Source organism: Corvus moneduloides, chromosome 2, assembly GCF_009650955.1.
Source record: "Corvus moneduloides isolate bCorMon1 chromosome 2, bCorMon1.pri, whole genome shotgun sequence".
NCBI classification, from domain to species: Eukaryota; Metazoa; Chordata; class Aves; order Passeriformes; family Corvidae; genus Corvus; species Corvus moneduloides.
This window is the reverse complement of record NC_045477.1, coordinates 27451952-27471806: the sequence shown is the minus strand read 5'-3', so window position 1 is coordinate 27471806 and position 19855 is coordinate 27451952. Positions and strand designations below refer to the sequence as shown.

At 44.5% G+C, this 19855-nt stretch overlaps 2 protein-coding genes across 8 annotated transcripts in view; one reads left to right on the top strand and one right to left on the bottom strand.

Annotated features, from left to right (window-relative positions):
- Positions 1–18007, top strand: part of USF3 (upstream transcription factor family member 3) — a 33988-nt gene extending 15981 nt beyond the window's left edge. For all 7 annotated transcript variants that reach the window (XM_032098640.1, XM_032098639.1, XM_032098641.1 and 4 more), the window contains 4 exons: positions 189–217; positions 2539–2621; positions 3620–3716; positions 4782–18007. In XM_032098640.1, coding sequence (XP_031954531.1) covers positions 189–217; positions 2539–2621; positions 3620–3716; positions 4782–11248 — 6676 coding nt within the window. In that variant the 3' untranslated portion in view covers positions 11249–18007. The remainder of the gene's footprint in view (positions 1–188; positions 218–2538; positions 2622–3619; positions 3717–4781) is intronic.
- Positions 10201–19855, bottom strand: part of SIDT1 (SID1 transmembrane family member 1) — a 50447-nt gene continuing 40792 nt past the window's right edge. The window contains exon 26 of the mRNA XM_032098649.1: positions 10201–10447. Coding sequence (XP_031954540.1) covers positions 10436–10447 — 12 coding nt within the window. The 3' untranslated portion in view covers positions 10201–10435. The remainder of the gene's footprint in view (positions 10448–19855) is intronic.

Sequence of the window (19855 nt, the reverse complement as noted above, 5' to 3'; positions counted from 1 at the left end):
TTTGTTAGGAACTATTTAATACCAATGTTCAAGAACATCTGATTGTGACTTCTGCTGTTCTTTTTCACAGAGCAGACTATAATGTTTAGTATTTTTAGCTGTAATAGAAATAATAAAATAAATATTTGTTCGTATGCAGATTTTTTGCCTTCAGTTTCATATCACTCTTTTTCCTTTCTATTTCACAGAAAGAAAAACCGGGAGACACATAATGCAGGTAGGAACATTATGCTTTGTTTGGTCTGGAAATAGGCACAGATACTTTGGAGTAGTAAAACATATTTTGCATGGAGAAGGTTCCTCCATAGGAGTTTAGTACACTTAAAAAGCTTCACCCTATCAAACACCTTTCTGTGTCTTTGCATAAAATATCTGTGCAGATTGTTTCTAGTTGGCTATTTTCCACACTACAAAGGTAAAGTATGAAGAAGCACCATGCGCTGCCATTCCAAAGCTAGTAAATTAAGAGCTGTGTTCAATTCCAAAGGAAAATAAGTCATTCACACACAACTAATATCCACCTCTCTCAAAATAGCGACAGGTGTCCTACCTAAGAGCTTTAGAGGCTCCCCACATTAGAAGTATTCCTCTAGCCTCTTCCTAAGGCACCCACTTGGCTGTTGACACCCCAGAAGTTCTGTGCAGATGTTGGCTGTATGTTGCAGGAGCTGCATCCCTCAGGCAGCACCCAGTCAGTGTCTAGCGCCAATGGCATCTTCTACAAGTAGGAAAAGAGGGATGGACTGGGGAGGAGTCTGGCAGGTTTTGGCCTGGTTTATCCAGGAAATTGATGGCAGTTCTTCTTTCACTGAACAGCAGTATCACGTGGTCTTAACAAACTCACCTGGAAAAACCACTGAGCAGTTTCCATGTGAAGCCTGTGCAATGTAGTGCTTCTTGAGTGAGCTGAGGGTGTGGCCAATTTCTTAAGAATTAAGAAGAATCAGGAAACAGTCTTATCAGGTTTACTTCTAAGATTGCTGGCTTCACTGGAATTCCCAGTTCCTGTTGTACTTGTTGATAGCCCTTCAAAATATTTATCACCTGGGCTGAACTCCGCAGTATGTGGGGACCAGCTCCCTCCAACCCTATACTTGTTTAGTCATTAATATCTGGTCAAGCTGAGTAGAGTGTGGCAAGTGTGTTCAAAACAAAAGAGTAGCACTTCACAAACACTGTGGTATCTGTATGTTTTAGTAAGATATATAAAGATTAAGTTCCAGGTGTCCTGTGTTTTAATTTTTACAGAGCTGCTCTAATTAATATGGTAAATTTCTTGCCTAAGAAACTTTGTCTTGCTGTGTTTAGTGTATTTAGGCCTGTCTCTGTCAACACCAGCAGTCTCTCCTGAAATACAAAAAAAAAACCAGTTTGAGAGCAGTAAATTGAAGTGACAGGCTACTGAAATAAGACTGTTTAAATTAAATTAGTGAGTCTTCTGTAAAGGAGCAAACTGAAATACACTCACCTGAAGGTCATAGTTTGTTTCTGTGTGCCACCAAAAGCAGAACAACTGCACAAATAAAAAGGTTCATTCAGCACAATGAATGAACAACACAATGGTTTGAATCCTGACAGAGCCATGACAGAATTTTTTCCAGGTTTTTTTTTTGAAAAAAGACATCTAATAGTTTTAATTTTAAATAGAGCATGAAAATATTTCAGTAAAAAAAAATAGCTACATGAGAGCTAACTATATTTGAAAGAGGCTGACTGTGGTGGATGGAAAACAGAAATACTGTCTGTAAAAAACATGCCCAGAGGTATGTACACTCCTAGACTTCAAGTGTAGACCCTTTCTGCCATATTCAGACCTATTGAATAGGTAAATGATGTCACTAAAGGACTATAAATGAAGTATTTTCTGACCTTCTCCAAAACAGGTAATTAACTGGAAGTACTCTTCATTCAGTATTGTCTTTAGTCCCAGTCAGGTAGACCTTGTGGAACAGTTAAAACTTTGGACATAGTAAAGAGTAACAGATAATCCATAAAGCTAAAGTGCAGCTATGTTCAGTGTTGGCTGGCTGCTCTGTCAATATAAATTTAAAATTAAGCCTGGAGACTGATAAAATCTACATTATTTCTCTTTTGGTGCTAAATTTGACATTAGTATTTAAGAGGCATGGGTTTGCTTCCCAAATCTGAAACTGATTCTTTCCATAATGTTTGTTCATTTGCTTTCTGTGTGCCTAAATTTATTCAATCTGCCTCATGAAAAGGATGTCATGAAACTGTCTTAGAAAGCAGTTTCAAAACCTGAATTTTGACTTGTAGGGACTTTTCTTTTTCATGAAGGGGTCCAAAATATCTCCACCTTTTAAAGATATTGCTCCTTACATTACAGCTCTCGTTTCCACTGAGTATTAATTCGATAACTGAGGTTTACTTTAGGGGAATTTTTTCCTCACTCAGGTTATTCCGGGTTCCAGTGTGTAATGAAATAATGTATTAATGAGCCCTTACATTGTCCTAGTTGTGCTGCTGTTGTGCTGACTTGCCCAACCAGCTGACACAGTCCGTATTATTTTTGCTTAGTGGAGAGACATCGAAAGAAGAAGATTAATGCTGGGATAAACAGAATTGGAGAACTCATTCCCTGCTCGCCAGCACTTAAGCAGGTGAGTGTCCATCCAGAGGTGCATACAAGTTTCCTGTCAAATGTTTAAATGTTTCTTTGTCCATAGAAGTATAAATACTAATTTTACTGTTTGTATTAGCAACAAGGCAAAACTGTCTGAATTAATATGCTTGAAAATATTACCAGTTATTAGTATTTAAAAGACTGTTTGTAATAGAATTCCTATTTGGAAGTGCAGGGTCACATAAATGTAATTACACAGATTTGAGCATTTTATCTGAAAGTGTTGCATATGACTTCTTATTTTTGTCATCTTTCATATAAGGGCCTGAAAACAATTCAGAAACTGAAATTATAATAATAGTAATTTAAGACACCCTGCTTGCAAAAGATGAAGCAAAACAAATGGTCTGAGGTTGATGCACAGAAGCATCTTTTTCAAGACAGAGGAATCTTCCTACCGAACAGTGGAAGAAATTAAGAAGTGAACAAAGGTTGTGCAGGCAGAATAAGCATAGTTTCATAAAAAGATGATTGTGGATGGGTTATTTTCTTTTCCCATATTCCCCAGTATACTACTTTCAGAATTATGCATATACCTCCCTGGGTAGTTGTTTCATGTTTGTTTCTTTCCTAATAAAATATTTACAAGGCAGTATTCTGGAAATTTCATGTGATGTGTATGTTTATTAGTGAACATGAATTTTGGGCTGATGAACAAGAAATGGTGCTGGCTGTTCAGGATCTGTGGCCTTAGTATTATCCACCTCTGGGCATCAGGAAGTGTCGGCTCCAGCATTGAAAATGTTATTCTGTAAAATCTCATGGCATTTTAGAGTCAGTATCACTCAAAAAACCTGTAGTTCATCTTGCATAAACAACCTCCAAAAAAACTCAACCCAAACTAAAAGAAAACAAACCCTACCTCGTGACATTCAGAGCATATTTTTAAAGTAAAGACCTCTTGGAAAAAGTGCAGCCTCATCACTAATGGCTTTACAAATTCTAGACCTTTGTCCTGTGTGTTTTCTTTTGCAGAGCAAGAACATGATCCTGGATCAGGCCTTTAAGTATATAACAGAAATGAAAAGACAGAATGATGAACTTCTGTTAAATGGAGGGAGCAATGAGCAGGGTAAGTACAGATGCTGCTGGGGGCTCTAGAATTTCTGTCCCTCACTTCTTCTGTGTCTCTGTACTGACGAACAACAAAGCCTGGATCCACAAACGGGAATCCCAAGACATCATGCACATATAGGAAAAATACAGCTGCTTAGAATATCTTGAAACAAAAAGCCAATTGAATGCCCAAGTGAGTATTCTTGCACATAGCTATGAGTAATTAGAGAGCTTATAGGTGATGTGGCATCATCTGGTAAATTCTGTCCCAGTTTATTCTACTGTAGTGACCAGAATGATTTCTGACAAACTTCAGTTAGATTTTTTTTAATCGAAAAGATGAATCTTCCTTCATTCACAAACCTTCTTTTTTTTCCTTTGAAAAGCTGTAAAAGTTAAAATGGCTCGTTTTATAAAAATACAATGCATCATATAAAATTTACTTGAATAGATGTGTAAAAGTACAGTGATAGAAGTATGACAGAAATCATCTCAAAGCTAATCTTGTAGTTTGTGATTTTTCTTTCTGTTTTATTGTGATTTTCCCAGTTTGGTGAGCCATCTTTCAAGAGCGTTGCCAGTTTTGTGGCTTTACACAAATGCTTTGTATTTCATTTTGGCTGTAATTTTTAGATGTAATGAAACTTAATTCTCCTGGAAAGCTGTGATATTAACAACTAAATAAAAACAGTTTTGGTGTTTGCAAAAAAGCAGGAAAAAGAAAAAGATTCATGTGCTTGTCTCTCCTTCGGGAATTAAACAATTTTGATTAGCATTCAGTTTCATCCAAGTTAGTCCTGATGTTTTTTTTTAAGTAATTTGACATATCCAGCTATCGGTAATAGAATAGTCTGTGAAATTCATTCACTTCCCCACTCAGTAGAGAGATTTATCAGGACAAGAGTCTTCACTTAGGTTGTGCTAACCATTTGAAAAGAACATACATTATTAACGATTTGTTCAAATTATTTCAGCAATTTATTTCATTGCTACACAGTGTTTACTCTCTAAGTCATGTGGTAACATTATTTCATTATTTGCTCTGGTGCTGATGTAATGGAGTGCTCTCACTGTTTTGTAGCTGAAGAGATAAAAAAGCTCCGGAAACAGTTGGACGAACTGCAAAAGGAAAATGGGAGATACATCGAGCTACTGAAAGCAAATGATATTTGCCTGTATGATGATCCTACAATCCACTGGAAAGGAAACCTCAAAAATGCCAAAGTCTCGGTTGTTATTCCCAGTGATCAGGTTCAGAAGAACATCATTGTCTATTCAAATGGGACTCAACCCAATGGAAATAACCAGGGAGCATCTGTGCAGGGAATAACGTTTAATGTTGGTCATAATTTACAAAAGCAAACAGCCAATGTTGTGCCAGTTCAGAGAACTTGCAACCTAGTGACTCCTGTGACAATTGCTAGCATTTATCCCACAGAAAATAAGCCATGGACGCAACCTACAGTTTCTCCGCTGGTATCCGCTCAGACAGCTCCAGCAGGGAATGTTCCTGAGCTCTCCACCCCGGAGAGCGAGCGAGGTGTGCCCGCCGCTGCTCCTGCCAGCTCACAGAGCACACCTCAACCTGCAACAGAACAGGAACTGCAGTGTTCTTCAAGTAATGCACCACAGAATGAGCAAAATCCCCCCAAAAGTAAAAATGATGAGGAGGGCACTAAATCAACAAAGAGAACACTCCCGCAGGGAGCTAGCCTTCCTTCCAGTGCCTCCGTGGAAGCCTCCCAAGTTCAACAGGTGAATGCAACTTGCTCAAATACACACAATTCCAGGAGTGACGTCCAGGAGAGCTGTGCTATTTCAACCACAGACACAGCTTGTGTGCCACCTGTGAGACTGTCTACTGCAGAGAGCTGCTCTTCTGTAAAGGTCCTCAGAAGTACGGACATGGTCAGCAGTGCTGGGACGCCTGTGACGTCTGCAGCAGAAGGAGTTAAGGCTGTGACAGCAATAAGCACTCTGGCTGTCAGTCCCCTGGAAAACTGCTGGTCTTTTTCAGGCTCTTCAGGTGTTGGCACTTCAGACTTGAAAAACATGAGTAGCCTTACCCGGATGCCTTCAGCTGGGAACACACAGACCACGTGGACAACTTTGCAGCTGGCAGGAAACACTGTTCAGCCGCTGAGCCAAACGCCATCCGGGATAATGACTGCCCTCCTCAACGAGCCAGTCAATGGTGCTGGGACTGTGTCTTCTGCCCACAGCAGGCCTTTGACTACAAGTATCAGTTTGCATGCTTCTCTGCCTGGGGATGGCCAGGCAGCTGAACAGATTGTAGTTACCGTGCCCTCGTGCCCACCCGTACCTATACAGCCTTTAATCAGCCAGCCACAGGTTAAAGCTCAGGCTGCAGGAAATATCCTTCCATTAAACTCAGCTATGCAGGTGATTCAGATGGCTCAGCCAGTCGCCTCAGCTGTGACAGGAGCACCAGCTAACCAGAATGTCATCATTCTCCAGCCTCCAAACCCTGCTCCGTGCCCGCCCATTGTGAGAGCCGAAGTTCCCAGCCAAAATGTTAGTCAGCAAATTGTAATTATACAAGCTGCAAATCAGAATCCTCTTCCCCTCCTGTCTGCTCAGCCTTCTTCTTCTGTAAGAGTTCCCATGAACGGGCCGACTGCAGTCGCCAACTCCAGTGGCTCCATGCAAAATGCCTCTCTTCCACAGACTTTTGGAGGGAAACACCTTGTCCATATATTACCAAGGCCATCTTCTTTGCCATCTTCTAGCTCTGCGCAGACATTTTCAGTGACAATGTCCAATCAACAGCATCCTCAGACTATCTCATTAAATGGGCAGCTTTTCGCATTGCAGCCTGTGATGTCTTCATCCGGAGCTTCAAACCAAGCCCCTATGCAAATTATTCAGCCCACCACCAGCGAGGATCCAAATACCAATGTTGCCCTCAATACATTTGGTGCTTTAGCTAACCTCAATCAAAGCATATCGCAAATGGCTGGGCAGAGCTGCTTGCACTTGTCTCTCAGCCACCCCACCAATCCTGCAACTGTCAATAACCAGATTGCCACAGTCAACTGTGTGTCATTGCCAACTTCTGTGGCATCTTCAGTGCCTGCAGAGGTTTCGGTATTAACCAGCGCATCTAATTCCATAAATGCTTCTCCGCAAAAAGCGGCTGCTGGCTTGCCATCCAGTGCAAAATCAAAAAGGACAAACAAAAAGCCAAGCACAAAGAAACACCAAGCAGTCAATAATAAAGTGTCTTGCCCAGCAGTTCCTTGCAAAGATGCAGGGAAGGTGGACTGTGCTCCTGTGGAAACGGTGGCAAAGCCTTCAAATGGCGAAGGGCCGCCAGAAAACGCCCCGGCAGCATCACAGGCTGTAACCACATCGCAGGCGGGCGGCGCGGCTGCAGCGAGCGGCGTCAGCGTTTCTGACTCTCCTTCCAAAGAGGCTGCGAGCTCTGAACAGGCAGTGAAAACCCCCTCTGCTCCCGAGCCGAGCTCAGCAGAGGCATCTGCTTCCTCACCGCTGGAGTCTGTGGTGTCAGAGCAGCTGCTGCTCGCTCCACCAGCGGCCAAAGATGCTGCTCCTCGCCAGCAGGCCCAGGGATCTCAGAGCCACCCGCCAACTGCCTCTGCCTTGTCGGAGTCTCCCAAACCCTGTGAACCTCCAAACACCTTAACATCCTCTCGTAAAGAAGCACAGGTGACACATTTGCAGGTTGCTGGGACTTTGGTAGCACAGAGCAACACAGCAGGTCACGCTTCCAAGGCAGGAGTGAATTCGGAGTCCTGCAACATTGCACAGGATTCCTCAGTGGTAATGCAAGATGCAGACTTGTTGGAAGGACAGGGTCTAACCAAAATGCTGTCTGATCTCACAAAAGAAAGAACAGCTGTGGAAAAAACCTCTTCGTTTACTGTTCAGGGGGAGCATTCTAATTTTCCTATGGAAAACTCTAAATCAGCAGAATCAAATGTTGATTTGCCTGAGAAGCAGGAACTCTTGCTGATGAACACAGAAAGTGACACTCTCTCCCCGCATCACTCCTGCATCTCTGATCAGGAAGTAGTCAGTGCTTCCCTTATCACTAGCAGGCAGGCAGACTCCCCGATGTCAACCAGCTCTGGCAGCAGTCGAGGCTTCTCAGTTGCATCTATGCTGCCAGACACCACCAGAGAAGATCTCACAAGCAGCACCTCAACCAGTACCTGTAACAGCTGCACATTTTCAGAACAGACTGACATAGTAGCTCTTGCAGCGAGAGCTATTTTTGACCAGGAAAGCCTTGAGAAAGGTGGAGGGGGAATACAGGTTAACACAAGGGATATCATCTCTAAGTCTGAGGTTGCACCTTTGGAGAGAGAGCAACAGCCTTTTAAACCTCAGTCAGTGAAAGAAAACAACGCAGGGCCGCTGGAAGCAGCACCGAACAAATTCAGTGCTCATGAAACAGTACAGACAAATGTCGACAGGCAGGTTGAGAAGCCAAGCTGCTCTGTAGGAGGTGTGGAAACATCAAACACTCCTTTGCAGATTTCCACTTCCCAGACACCCAGCATAACCAGTCTAAGCGTGAATAATCTGATACACCAGAGCCGCATTGTCCATCCCCTGGTGAGTTGCTCGAGTTTATCCCAGTCTTCAGAGCCTGCAAGTGTCCCTGCAACTGTGAGCCTCTCCCTTCCATCTAGCACATACATCAATCCATCTCCGGGACCTGCTCTGATGAGTGAATATGCTCAGGAGCAACTGAATGCTATCAGGGCAAGCACCATGCAGGCTCCCCAGCTGCAGGAATCACACTTAAAGCAGCAAAACCACGAAGGTCGCAAAGACTCTGCCAAGAGGGCCGTTCAGGATGACCTTCTGCTTTCTACAGCAAAGAGGCAAAAGCAGTGCCAGACAGCACCCATAAGGCTTGAGGGGATGGCGCTGATGAACCGAGCACCAGAGGGTATTGCTGATCAAACACAGATGCTAGTCAGTCAGATTCCTCCTAATTCATCCAATTCAGTGGCACCAGTGAGCAATCAAGGGCATGCTGATGGCCTCAGTAGGTTATTCCCACCCAACAGCAATTTCGTAGCGCCAGCTTTGAGACAAACTGAAGTTCAGTGTGGTTCTCAGCCACCACTTTCAGAGCAGCCAGGCCAGGCAGGGCAGCACTTGCAGCCAATTCAACATGTCCCTGCCCAAGGCATCTCTCACCTTCACAGTAATCACCCGTACTTGAAGCAGCAGCAGGCTGGGCAGCTAAGAGAGAGGCACCACTTGTACCAGCTGCAGCACCACGTCACTCATGGGGAGAACTCCGTCCACTCTCAACCCCACAGTGTCCACCAACAGCGAACGATACAGCAGGAGGTGCAGATGCAAAAGAAACGGAATCTCATCCAGGGAACACAAGCCACACAGCTTTCTCTACAGCAAAAACACCATGGAAGTGATCAAACACGGCAGAAAGGTGGTCAGCCCCATCCTCACCACCAACAAATGCAACAGCAGATGCAGCAACACTTTGGAGCTTCCCAGCCTGAAAAGAACTGTGAAAATCCTGCAACAAGCAGAAACCACCATAACCACCCTCAGAGCCATATCAATCAGGATATTATGCATCAACAGCAACAGGATGTTGGCAGCAGACAGCAAGGTTCCACTTCAGAACATGTGTCGGGGCACAATCAGATGCAAAGACTTATGACCTCGAGGGGCTTAGAGCAGCAAATGGTGTCCCAGGCCAGCATTGTAACCAGACCATCAGATATGACATGCACCCCTCACAGGCAGGAAAGAAACAGAGTTTCCAGCTACTCTGCTGAGGCCCTCATTGGGAAGACACCCTCTAATTCGGAGCAGAGAATAGGAATATCTCTTCAAGGCCCTAGGGTTTCTGACCAGCTTGAAATGAGAAGCTATCTTGATGTTTCTAGAAATAAAGGGTTGGCGATTCATAATATGCAGGGCCGCTTGTCAGTTGACCACACAGTTGGCTCGGATGTGCAGCGTCTTTCTGACTGCCAAACATTTAAGCCCTCTGGACCCAATCAGCAACCGCCGGGCAATTTTGATGTACAGGCTTCAAGAAACAGTGAAATTGGCAATTCTGTGTCATCCCTCCGGGGCATGCAGTCACAAGCATTCCGAATTGGTCAGAATGCTGCACCATCCATAGAGAGACAGAAGAGACTGCCCTACCCGCCAGTACAGGGTATTCCAACGGGGAATACCCTGCCATCAAGGGAGAATGAAAACACATGCCACCAAAGTTTCATGCAGAGCTTGCTCGCCCCTCACCTTGGAGATCAAGTCAGTGGAAGCCAAAGATCAATCCCAGAACATCAAAGGAACACGCAGTGCGGTGCCTCCTCCACAATTGAGTACAACTGTCCCCCAGCACGAGAGAGTGTCCACATCCGAAGGGATGGTGATGGCCAGAGCAGGGAAAGCTGTGACATGTCCATTGGGGCAATTAACACAAGGAACAGCTCATTGACTATTCCTTTTTCGAGTTCTTCTTCCTCAGGAGACATTCAGGGTCGCAATACAAGCCCAAACATCTCTGTGCAGAAGTCCAACCCCATGAGGATGACAGACAGTCATGGAACTAAGAACCACATGAACACACCCGTTTCCAGCAATATGCATGGAGTTGCGAGGCCAACTCACCCTCACCCTGCAGTTTCTCACGGAAATGGCGAGCAAGGGCAGCCTTCTGTTCGTCAGCCAAATTCTTCGGTCACTCAGCGCTCAAGGCATCCTCTGCAAGACAATGGAGGTTCTAAAATACGTCAGCCCGAAAGGAATCGATCCGGCAATCAGAGACACGGAAATGTCTTTGACCCTAGTCTTCCCCATCTTCCTCTGTCCACCAGTGGCAGCATGATCCTTGGGCGCCAACAGTCCACGATAGAAAAAAGAGGAAGCATTGTCCGATTTATGTCTGATGGCCCTCAAGTGTCCAACGACAACGCAGCCCCTGACCAACATACTCTCTCCCAGAATTTTGGATTCCCTTTTATTCCGGAGGGTGGCATGAATCCACCAATAAATGCTAACGCTTCTTTCATCCCACCAGTCACTCAGCCTAGTGCCACTCGGACACCAGCTCTAATCCCAGTTGATCCTCAAAATACACTGCCATCCTTCTATCCACCTTACTCTCCTGCCCACCCTACCCTCTCCAATGACATTTCTATCCCTTACTTTCCCAATCAAATGTTTCCGAACCCAAGCACGGAGAAGCCGAGCAGTGGAGGTTTAAACAATCGATTTGGATCCATTCTGTCTCCTCCCAGGCCTGTTGGTTTTGCTCAGCCGAGTTTTCCTTTGCTTCCAGATATGCCACCAATGCACATGACCAACACATCGCACTTATCCAATTTTAACTTAACTTCTTTGTTTCCAGAAATAGCCACAGCTCTTCCTCCAGATGGCTCAGCGATGTCACCTTTGCTTTCTATTGCAAACACATCTGCTTCAGATTCTTCCAAGCAGCCCTCAAACCGCCCTGCCCACAATATAAGCCATATTTTAGGTCACGACTGCAGCTCCGCTGTATGAAAACTGGCAGACTGACTTCTGGTCTGATGTGTTGTTTATATATTTAAGAAGAAGGAAGTGGATCTTACTGGCACCCCTGGAGAGACCATTCATAGCATCACTGTTTGTTTGCCTGAATGTATGTAGATGGTACTTTCCATATTTATATACACGTTGTATTTCCACCCACCTTACTAACTCTAAAGCACCAGTGCCTATAGCAATGCTTGCTTACTAGGAAACAGTAAGGATGCAACATTGAGAGCTGTGCAAATATTGGTTGTTGATTTTCCAACAATCAAGTTTGATGTCTGATTGTCCCAAGGTAAGGGCTGCCCCCAGTAGTGCATGGAGTGAGAGCATCCGTATGGGAGACAGGAAACAAGTGCTACAGGTATCGGTTTGTTCCTGATGTGTTTACCTGAAACTGCACAGGAGCTTGAAATGGTTTGGGTTTCACTTTTTCCTTTGTAAAATATCTTCAAGAGCCTCAACACAAGTCAAGTCTGTGTTAACCCAGTGCTGATTGGAAAAGGCATTTGTTGTGCAGCTTTTGTCTGACTGAAGCTTGTCACATACACTTGACTTAAGGCTTACTTTACATGGTGAAAATTACTGTGTGCTCCCATGGTCAGCAATTAAAAATACTGTTTTAGAAAATTTAGATTTCTTTAACCCATGACTTTCTGTTTCTAAGAATCTTGTTTGGATCTGCTTCAACTGTGGCTTCAGTTACTGCTGAGCTCAGTCAATGTTTTAGTGTAGCTCACAACTCCTGGTGCAGTCAGCAGAGACAGCAGCCGTGTTTGTTGCCATTTCAGTGTTGGTTGCTGCAAGTTACCTCAGGGTGGGTTTTGTACCTTGTTTAGCACCTTCTTAATGTCCTTTTCTTTTTTCCCCTCCACTTTTCTTTGGCCCATGCTCTAACACCAGCTTTCTGCTTTCTGTGAGTGACAGCCCTTTGTTGTACCAGGCAGCACATGGGAGGGGACCTCAGCCTGTCGCATCCCACAAAATGAGTGGGGATTCCTGGGGCACAGTTTTTACTTGATATTGCTGATAGGATTGAGCCTGAGTTAATATCAGTACTCTGCACTTGAATGCACCTTTTACCTAAACCTGTGTGGCTGAAGGAGGGACATGGATGAACATGGATGTGTTGAGAGTGAAACACACAGAAGACATTGGGATTTGAGGAAGGATGATGTTTGTAGATGCATGAGAGAAGAAGTGAATATGTGTGCGCTGGCTGAGTCTCCAGTACTTTAACAAATTTTGGTCCCATTTCTTTTAAAGGAAAGGGAAGAATTAGGTAAATTTTATTTATTTAATGTCTCTGCAGTGTGCTTTTTCTCCTAACAGGGCAGAAATATGTCTTTTATGTGTTTGGAAATACCATTCTGGGTTTGATTCTTCAAACAACATGGTAACTTGAGGTTCCCTTGCATGCAGTCGTCTCCAAGCTTGAAATTCTTGTGTGTTGACCGTCAGTGCGTCATCTTGCTCCTGGGACCTGTCAGAAGCTCTGGTGGGGGCATGGGGAGGAGCAGGTGCCCTGGGATTCTTTGTTTTGTTTTGTTTCTTTTTCTTTGAAAGGTGGAAAGGAAGATATTCCTCCATGTCCAAGAACAGGACCCACAAAGAGGGACCTGAAACAGTTTTCCACAGCTTGGCTGCCCAGATTTTGGTTTTGCTAAGCCCTTTTACACTGATCCAGGAAAGTACGAAGGCTTTAAAATTAAAACTAATTGGGCTGTGTCTGTAGTCTGTCCTGACAATGTCTCTGCTCTTGTAATTTGGGGTCTGGTGTTTTCCTGCAAAGGTGAAGCAAAACAGTTCTGATCGTGGTTGGGATTCCTTGTTTAATTCAGGTGGAGCTTATCTTAAGACACTAAATCTAAGTGGTGGATCAGTTCTCTGTTTCTAATAAATAATTGAGTATTTCAGTTCACAGCAAGGCAGCTTCTCTCTGCCACAGAGCAGTCACTGACCAAGTGGCAGCCACTGGCCTTTGCAGGGGGCAGGGGTTAGGAATGAGTCAGTTCTCAGCCTCAAACTGACAGCCAGCTGCAGGTCTGGGTGTGCCCTGCTGAGACTCGACCAAAGGGGTGTCTCTGGTGCAGTGGGTCTCAAAGGGTCTGCCTCAGATGGTGAGGTGAGTTCCGTAACAGTGACTGTTCCATGGGTTCTGGATGGTAAGGATAGGGGGATTGAAGCAGGAGCCACTCTGTGCATTACACACTTGTGTGGTCTTTGAGGAGGGAAGCAAACCTGCCCATTCTTGCTCTCTTTAAATGGCATTCTGTGTGCAGCAATGGGTTTGGCTTTCAGGACAAACTAGTGAAAAATTAAGACCTGGCTTCCAGGACTTTTATTATATAAAGCTGCTAATCCTGCTTATCATTCCAGACTTTCACAGAATACCACATTAGTTTCCTAAAACTACACTACTTTATGATGTCTGTGAAAGCTGGAGAGAGCTTATAAACTTAAACCTGTTGCAACACTTGAATGTCCACAGATCCACTTGGCCAGACAGGATTCATCCCAGAGTACTGAAGGAGCAAGCAGGACATACAGCAGGACCCTGCTCGGTCATCTACTGAAGGTCTGGGAGTCTGGACAGGTCCCTGCTCATGGGAAGGTAGCCAGTGTTATTCCAGTCTACAGAAAGGGCAGGAGGGAAGAATCCAGGGAACTACAGACTGTGAGTCTAGCCTGGGTTCCTGGGAAAATCATGAAGATTATACTGGGTGCTGTTGAAAGAAGTTTAAGGAATAATGCAGCCATCAGGCACAGGCAACACGGGTTCACAAAGTTAAAGTCCTGTCTAGCTAATTTGATACTCTTCTGTGATAAGGCCACCCACCTAGTGGGTGAAGGGAAGGCAGTGGGTGTAATTTTTCTGCATTTTAGTAATGCTTTGGATACTGTCCCTCACAGCATCCATCTGCACAAGCTGTCCAGCTGTGGGATGAACAGGTTCATGGTGTGCTGGGTGAAGAACTGGCTGAAGGGCAGAGCTCAAAGGACTTACAGTGAATGGGGCTACTGGTCTGGCTGGCTACTGGTCACCAGCAGTGTTGCTCGGGGCTCAGTTCCAGGGTCAGTTCTATCCAATGTATTTATCACTGATCTGGATGCAGGAGTTGAACACACCATTGGCAAGTTTGCTGATGATACCAAACTTGGACATGCTGTTGACGGATGCTTTGGAGATGGATCTGGATAGACAGTCAACCTCCTTGCTCTCTGCAGCTCCCTGACAGGAGAAGTGGAGAGGGAGGTGCTGATCTCTTCTCCCTGGGATCCACTGACAGGACACATGGGAATGGCTCAAAGAGGCACCAAGGGAGATTCAGACTGGACATTAGGAAGCATTTGTTTACCAGGAGGGTGCTCAGACACTGGAACAAGCTTGCTAGAGAGGTGGTTGATGCCACAATCATGTTTAAGAGGCATCTGGACAACATGCTGAGTCCTGAAGTGGATGGAGGCACGCCAAGCAGCTGGAGTGGATGATCTCCGTAGGTCCCTTTCAACTGAGATACCTGTTCTATTCTCTTATTCCTCCATATTTACTGCTGTTGTCTCAAGGTTAAGTGCAGTCCCGAGTATTCACAATAGAATATGTCAGCTGTGATTTAAATTGGGGTTTTTTCACACTGTACATCATTTTCTGAAGAGGCAGTAACTGTGTCAGTGACTTTTGTGTGCCCCCTTTCTGTTTACAAAGACAACCAAAACCAGCTCCTCCTTGCTCACAGGATGCCTGCTGTGCAGGGAATCACAGCACAGGCATTTCAGCCATACAGAGACTGCTGGGATTTTGCAGGAACTGCACGATTTTGCGGTGTGTGGCTGAGAAGTACTTACTGTGTGACCCTTGGTCTTCTCTGGAGGATTGTGTTTTGTTGTGACAGGGCACCTTCTCGTCCTTCTCAGGGCTTTTTCTGAAACCTGACGAGACCAGGATGGAGAAATATCATTTCATTCCCTTCCTTGAACATGGCAATTTCTGTTGAAGTTCTGTGTGAGTCCCTTTACATGCTGTAAGTGACACTAAATGATCCCGCTGGTGTGGGATCAGGAGACTGCTGTGAGAAGAAAGATAGGCAGACCTCTCTGCAAGGGCTTCGTATCAACACATTCATCCAAATTCTGATATTTACACTGCTGACTGGCCTTCAGGTAACTTTAATTAAAGGAAAATTGGATCTGTTGTGTAGCCTTTTGGTCTGCTTGACTGTCCAAGATGGGCTTTGAATGCTGGGCCTGGCCTGGTCCCCTGGTTTGAGAGCAGCTTGTGGGTTTCATCTTCTCACATATCCACACTCTTTTGCCTTTAGGAGGAACAGTGGAGGGACTGGATATTTCACACCGAAAGAGAGGAAATTAGACGTTAAATTTCTGTTAGTTTTTAATTATTAAATTGTTTGGGGTTTTCCTTGTCACTGTAAACTAATCTTGCCTGGCATTCCACATCCACCAGGCTTCTTGCACTTAGTTTTGTAGGTAAGTTTGTGGCACTGACATGTTGGTGTCTCAGTGTTTCCCCAGGGCCTCAGGTTCTGCTCTAAAGAAGAGGAGCAATTGCAACATCTTACACATCCTTCTTTTCTTTATTTTCCCTTTCCCCTCCCACTGAACTTGTGCTTAGCCATCAGGTTGATAAAGCTCACCTTACCTTGACCTGTGCTTGGAGAGGGCAGTTTGAAAAAGGAGCTTCTGCAGATGGAATGATTCTGGTTTACTTGTTATGAAAACCATTTGACAAGCAAATCCATTTTCTTCAGCAAGCATCAATGTCAACATTTATCTTTTTCTCCTGAAGACTACCCAGCAATTAACGGTTCCTTTGTTTTTCAAGATGTACTTGGAAAAGATTTTGTGGGTTTAGCTGTGATTTGTTAGCCTGAGAATTGCATTTTCTCTTCCATAATACTTTTTTTTGAAGGCTACTTATACAGGGTTTGTTTTGGCTTTGAAGGAAAGAAAAATACCCAGTACTGCTTAATTTAGAAAAATCAGCAGTGGAAGGGAAAGGTTGGGCACTACCTCTGGGGTGGGACTGCCACAGCTGACAGGCATTGTGTGGCTGTGGGTTTCAGCTTGGCCTAAATGACTCCAACAAACAATAATAAATAATATTGGGCTGGATTGCCCAATATTATTTATTATTGCCCAACATATGTCAGTGTAGTCCATATTAGTCCCTTAAACAGCCTAGGAGAGTAAGAGCAGAGATAGACTAAACTGAAAGCAGGCAATAAAATATAAATGTGTTAGTATTTATATACCTTTTTCTTGAGAGAAAGGACCTTATTTAGGAACAGTTAAAGAAAATAAGAACTGAAGTGATTTGAGCTGGGGGCTGAGCCTTACTGGGATGGGTTTTCCAGCTCATGCTTCCAGCTCCTGTGCTGCTGCCCAGGTGGAAGAGCACCTCTCTGAAAAAAAAATAAATGCACTGTGCGAGTCCAGAGCCTCCTGAACTTTGCACAGATTTCCTACTGCACTTTAAAGCTGTGCTGCTGCTGCTGTGGTTGGTGACTGTAGTGCTGTTGCAGGAAATAAGTCGTGTGGCAGGGCAACTTGCAGAGGGCATGGCTGGAGAAGAGGGGCCCTTTAATTATTTCTGGTGTCCTGTTGTCTTTTCACGTTTCTCTGAGGTACTTGTGCAGTCCTGGCTCAAGGACTCAGTAAACTCCCGCTGTTTCTGGATGACTGAGTGTGCTAAGAGCTGTCATCTTTTGCTGTTCCCCTAGTAAGTTTCATGCTCCTCGCTTTAATAATGATCCCACTTTCACTGGCAAGACAGAGTAGAATTGAATCGGTTTATACCAGATCAGTCATATTTGTTTTTCTGATACAGTGCTGTAAGGAGCTCCATTCCTTGCTATCACCTGACCTGTTACCACCTACTGCTGTTCCCTTCTCCCACTGCCATGATCCAGCATGGGTAGCAGACACAGGTTTGTGTGAGAGTGTTTTCAATTTCCTACTGCTTCTGCCATCCATAAATTGGAAACCTCAGAGCACCAGGGCTTTATTCCCACTCAGAGTAGGTTACTCCGTGGTGAAAGATTTAGCAGAGATTTTCAGTCCTGACAACACAAATTCATACTCTCTGCGAGCAAGCCCTGCTTAGTTACACAGACACCATTCATTATTTGTTGATACTGGTTTTTCTGAGATTAATTTTTTTTAAAAGGCTTTTTTTTCTGCCTCACCAGAAGTATCTTTACAAGGTTTTCACATTTGCAATATGTGCTGCTGTTCTGGCAATCACAGGTGTGAAACAACAGAGCTCATGGGGGGTTGGACCCTGTTCCTGCCTGCTCACTGTGAGAAGGGAAGCAAATATGGATTTTGCCACAGGAGATTAATCAGAGATGCTGTTGCCCTCCACAATGTAAATTATTTATATTCAGTCCAGAGTATTCTGCTGTGCTTCTGTTTTATACAGCTGTAAATGACTTGGATACGGTCCCAGTGGAAAGTCCTTACTATTTTGTAATGGAAAATGGGAACTCTGCAGTAGAAATCTATAATGAATGAACAGGAACATCATCTTCCAATTGTAAATAAGATCTTGCTCTGTTTATTTTGACATCTTTTTACAAATGTGTTGCATTCAGGTGTAAATATCCCAAACCCTGATCTTGTTCAGAGTTCTGAGATTTCTATTGTTAAATGTAATACTTTGTTTAATAGTTGTAATAATTATTTGTATAGATATGAACATGATAGTATTTTATTAAAAAAAAAAGAAAAACACTCTTTGAATATTGTGTTCTTGTTGGTACAGCTTCTTTCCCCCTGGAAAGCCATGCCATTCACTCTTAAGTATAGGTCAAAATACTTAAGAGTATTACTTAGCTTTGCTTTGAGACTGGGAATTTACAGTCAAAGTTTTCCACTGATGTACATTCTCTGCCTATGCCAGAGTTATGCACCACATTATTTGGAGATACAAAACTATGTAGTTCAGGAGAAATAAATACTGATCCTGTAGTATCTAAAAAATACATGGCAAATGCTGTCCCTGCTCCAGTGACAGTGATCACTGTTGAGAGACAACTTCATCTTTATAAAATGCTTCTCATCACAGTCCCTTGCATTAGTTTTGAAGTGGTCTAAGACAGCTGTTTTGTCACAGTTTGAAGCTAAAGGATGTGGTTTGGATGAGAGCAGTACAGAGACCCTGCAAGGTAAGTAAAGACTTTTTAGCGAGATTGCACAATACTGCATTACTAGGAACCAATTCTTTTCAGAGGCTCCAGAAAACCTGGCTTGTAAACTTCAAAATTCTTGCAGGTCTGGAAGTTGCCTTTAGGGGGAAGGTCTTAATTTTAAAAAAGGCTGAGGTTTAGTATTAAGACAGAGAGGCTTCTGTTCCTTCAGTAACAGCCCCTGTGTACAGTTCAGTCATAGCAGAGGGGAGGGGAAACAGGACACAAGGCAGCTGCCTTCCTCTTCCACACTGCAGTGCATTCCCCCTGCCTTGGCTGCTCTTCTGTCAGCCCAGAGGCTCGGGGGGCACCTGGCCCTGGTAGTTTTCCTAACCTGTGAGGGGGTATTAGTATTATACAGAAGCTGTTTCCTTCTCCTTTGAGTTGTACTAGGCAGAACAACTTATACCTACATTTCCTGAGAAAACAGGAATTGTATGGAATGTAAGGAAGAAGTTTTTTACAATGAGAGTGGTAAAAGACTAGAACAGGTTGTCCAGAGAGGTGGTGCATGCACCATCTTTAGAAAGGCCTGGCTGGACAGGACTTTGAGCCATTTGCTCTAGTGGGAGGTGTCCCCACCTGTGGCACCGTTTGTTTGCCTTTCAGGAGTTATGACAGCAGCTTATCCCAAGCATGAGCACAGCAGGGACTCCACTACCAGCCCATGGGCAGCAGAGAGGCTCCCTCACCTCCCAACACAATTCCACAGTGCTGCTCTGCTTTTACCCCTACACATCCCTCTTGGAGGTGAGAAAACAACAGCATGACCCCTGCAGGCCATGGAATGAGGGGCCCCCATATACCCAACAAGCTGATCATCCTTCCCGAGGGCAGGGGCCTGGAGAAGGACAGCAGCACTCCAGACAAGCTCCAGTTCTGGGGCAAGGGCTGCAGAGCCAAGCGTGCCTGGGACAGCTGGGAGCGCACAGGGCCCGGGTGCCCAGCCAGACCCGCAGCAATCGAAGGCTCAGGTGGCCACTAGGTGGGAGAGCTGAAGCACGAAGAGAGCCCAGCAGGCAGGGCAGAGCTAAGAGGAGATTTTAAAAATTGATGCATCAAGCTGGAAGCACAGAAGCAGCAGGGAGATGATTCCAACCCTTCCTCCCATCTCTCAGGCTTGAGGTGCTTCTCCTTATACTTAATTGAATTCTGTCGTGGTTTTCTGTTCGTTCTGTGCTGTTCTCCAGCCTCCCTCTCCCTCCCTGCTACCACCTTACCCTTCCATGCTGTGCTCATCTGCTCAGCCCAGCGAGCCCATATGCTGTTCTGCCTCCTACGTCGAGCCTTCCAACTGCTGTTCAACATTATTTTTTCCTCACATTTCAATTTAGAGAAGATAACCAGCTTCCTGGCTAGAAACAAATACAACCTTGGAACAAGGTCTGAGAGA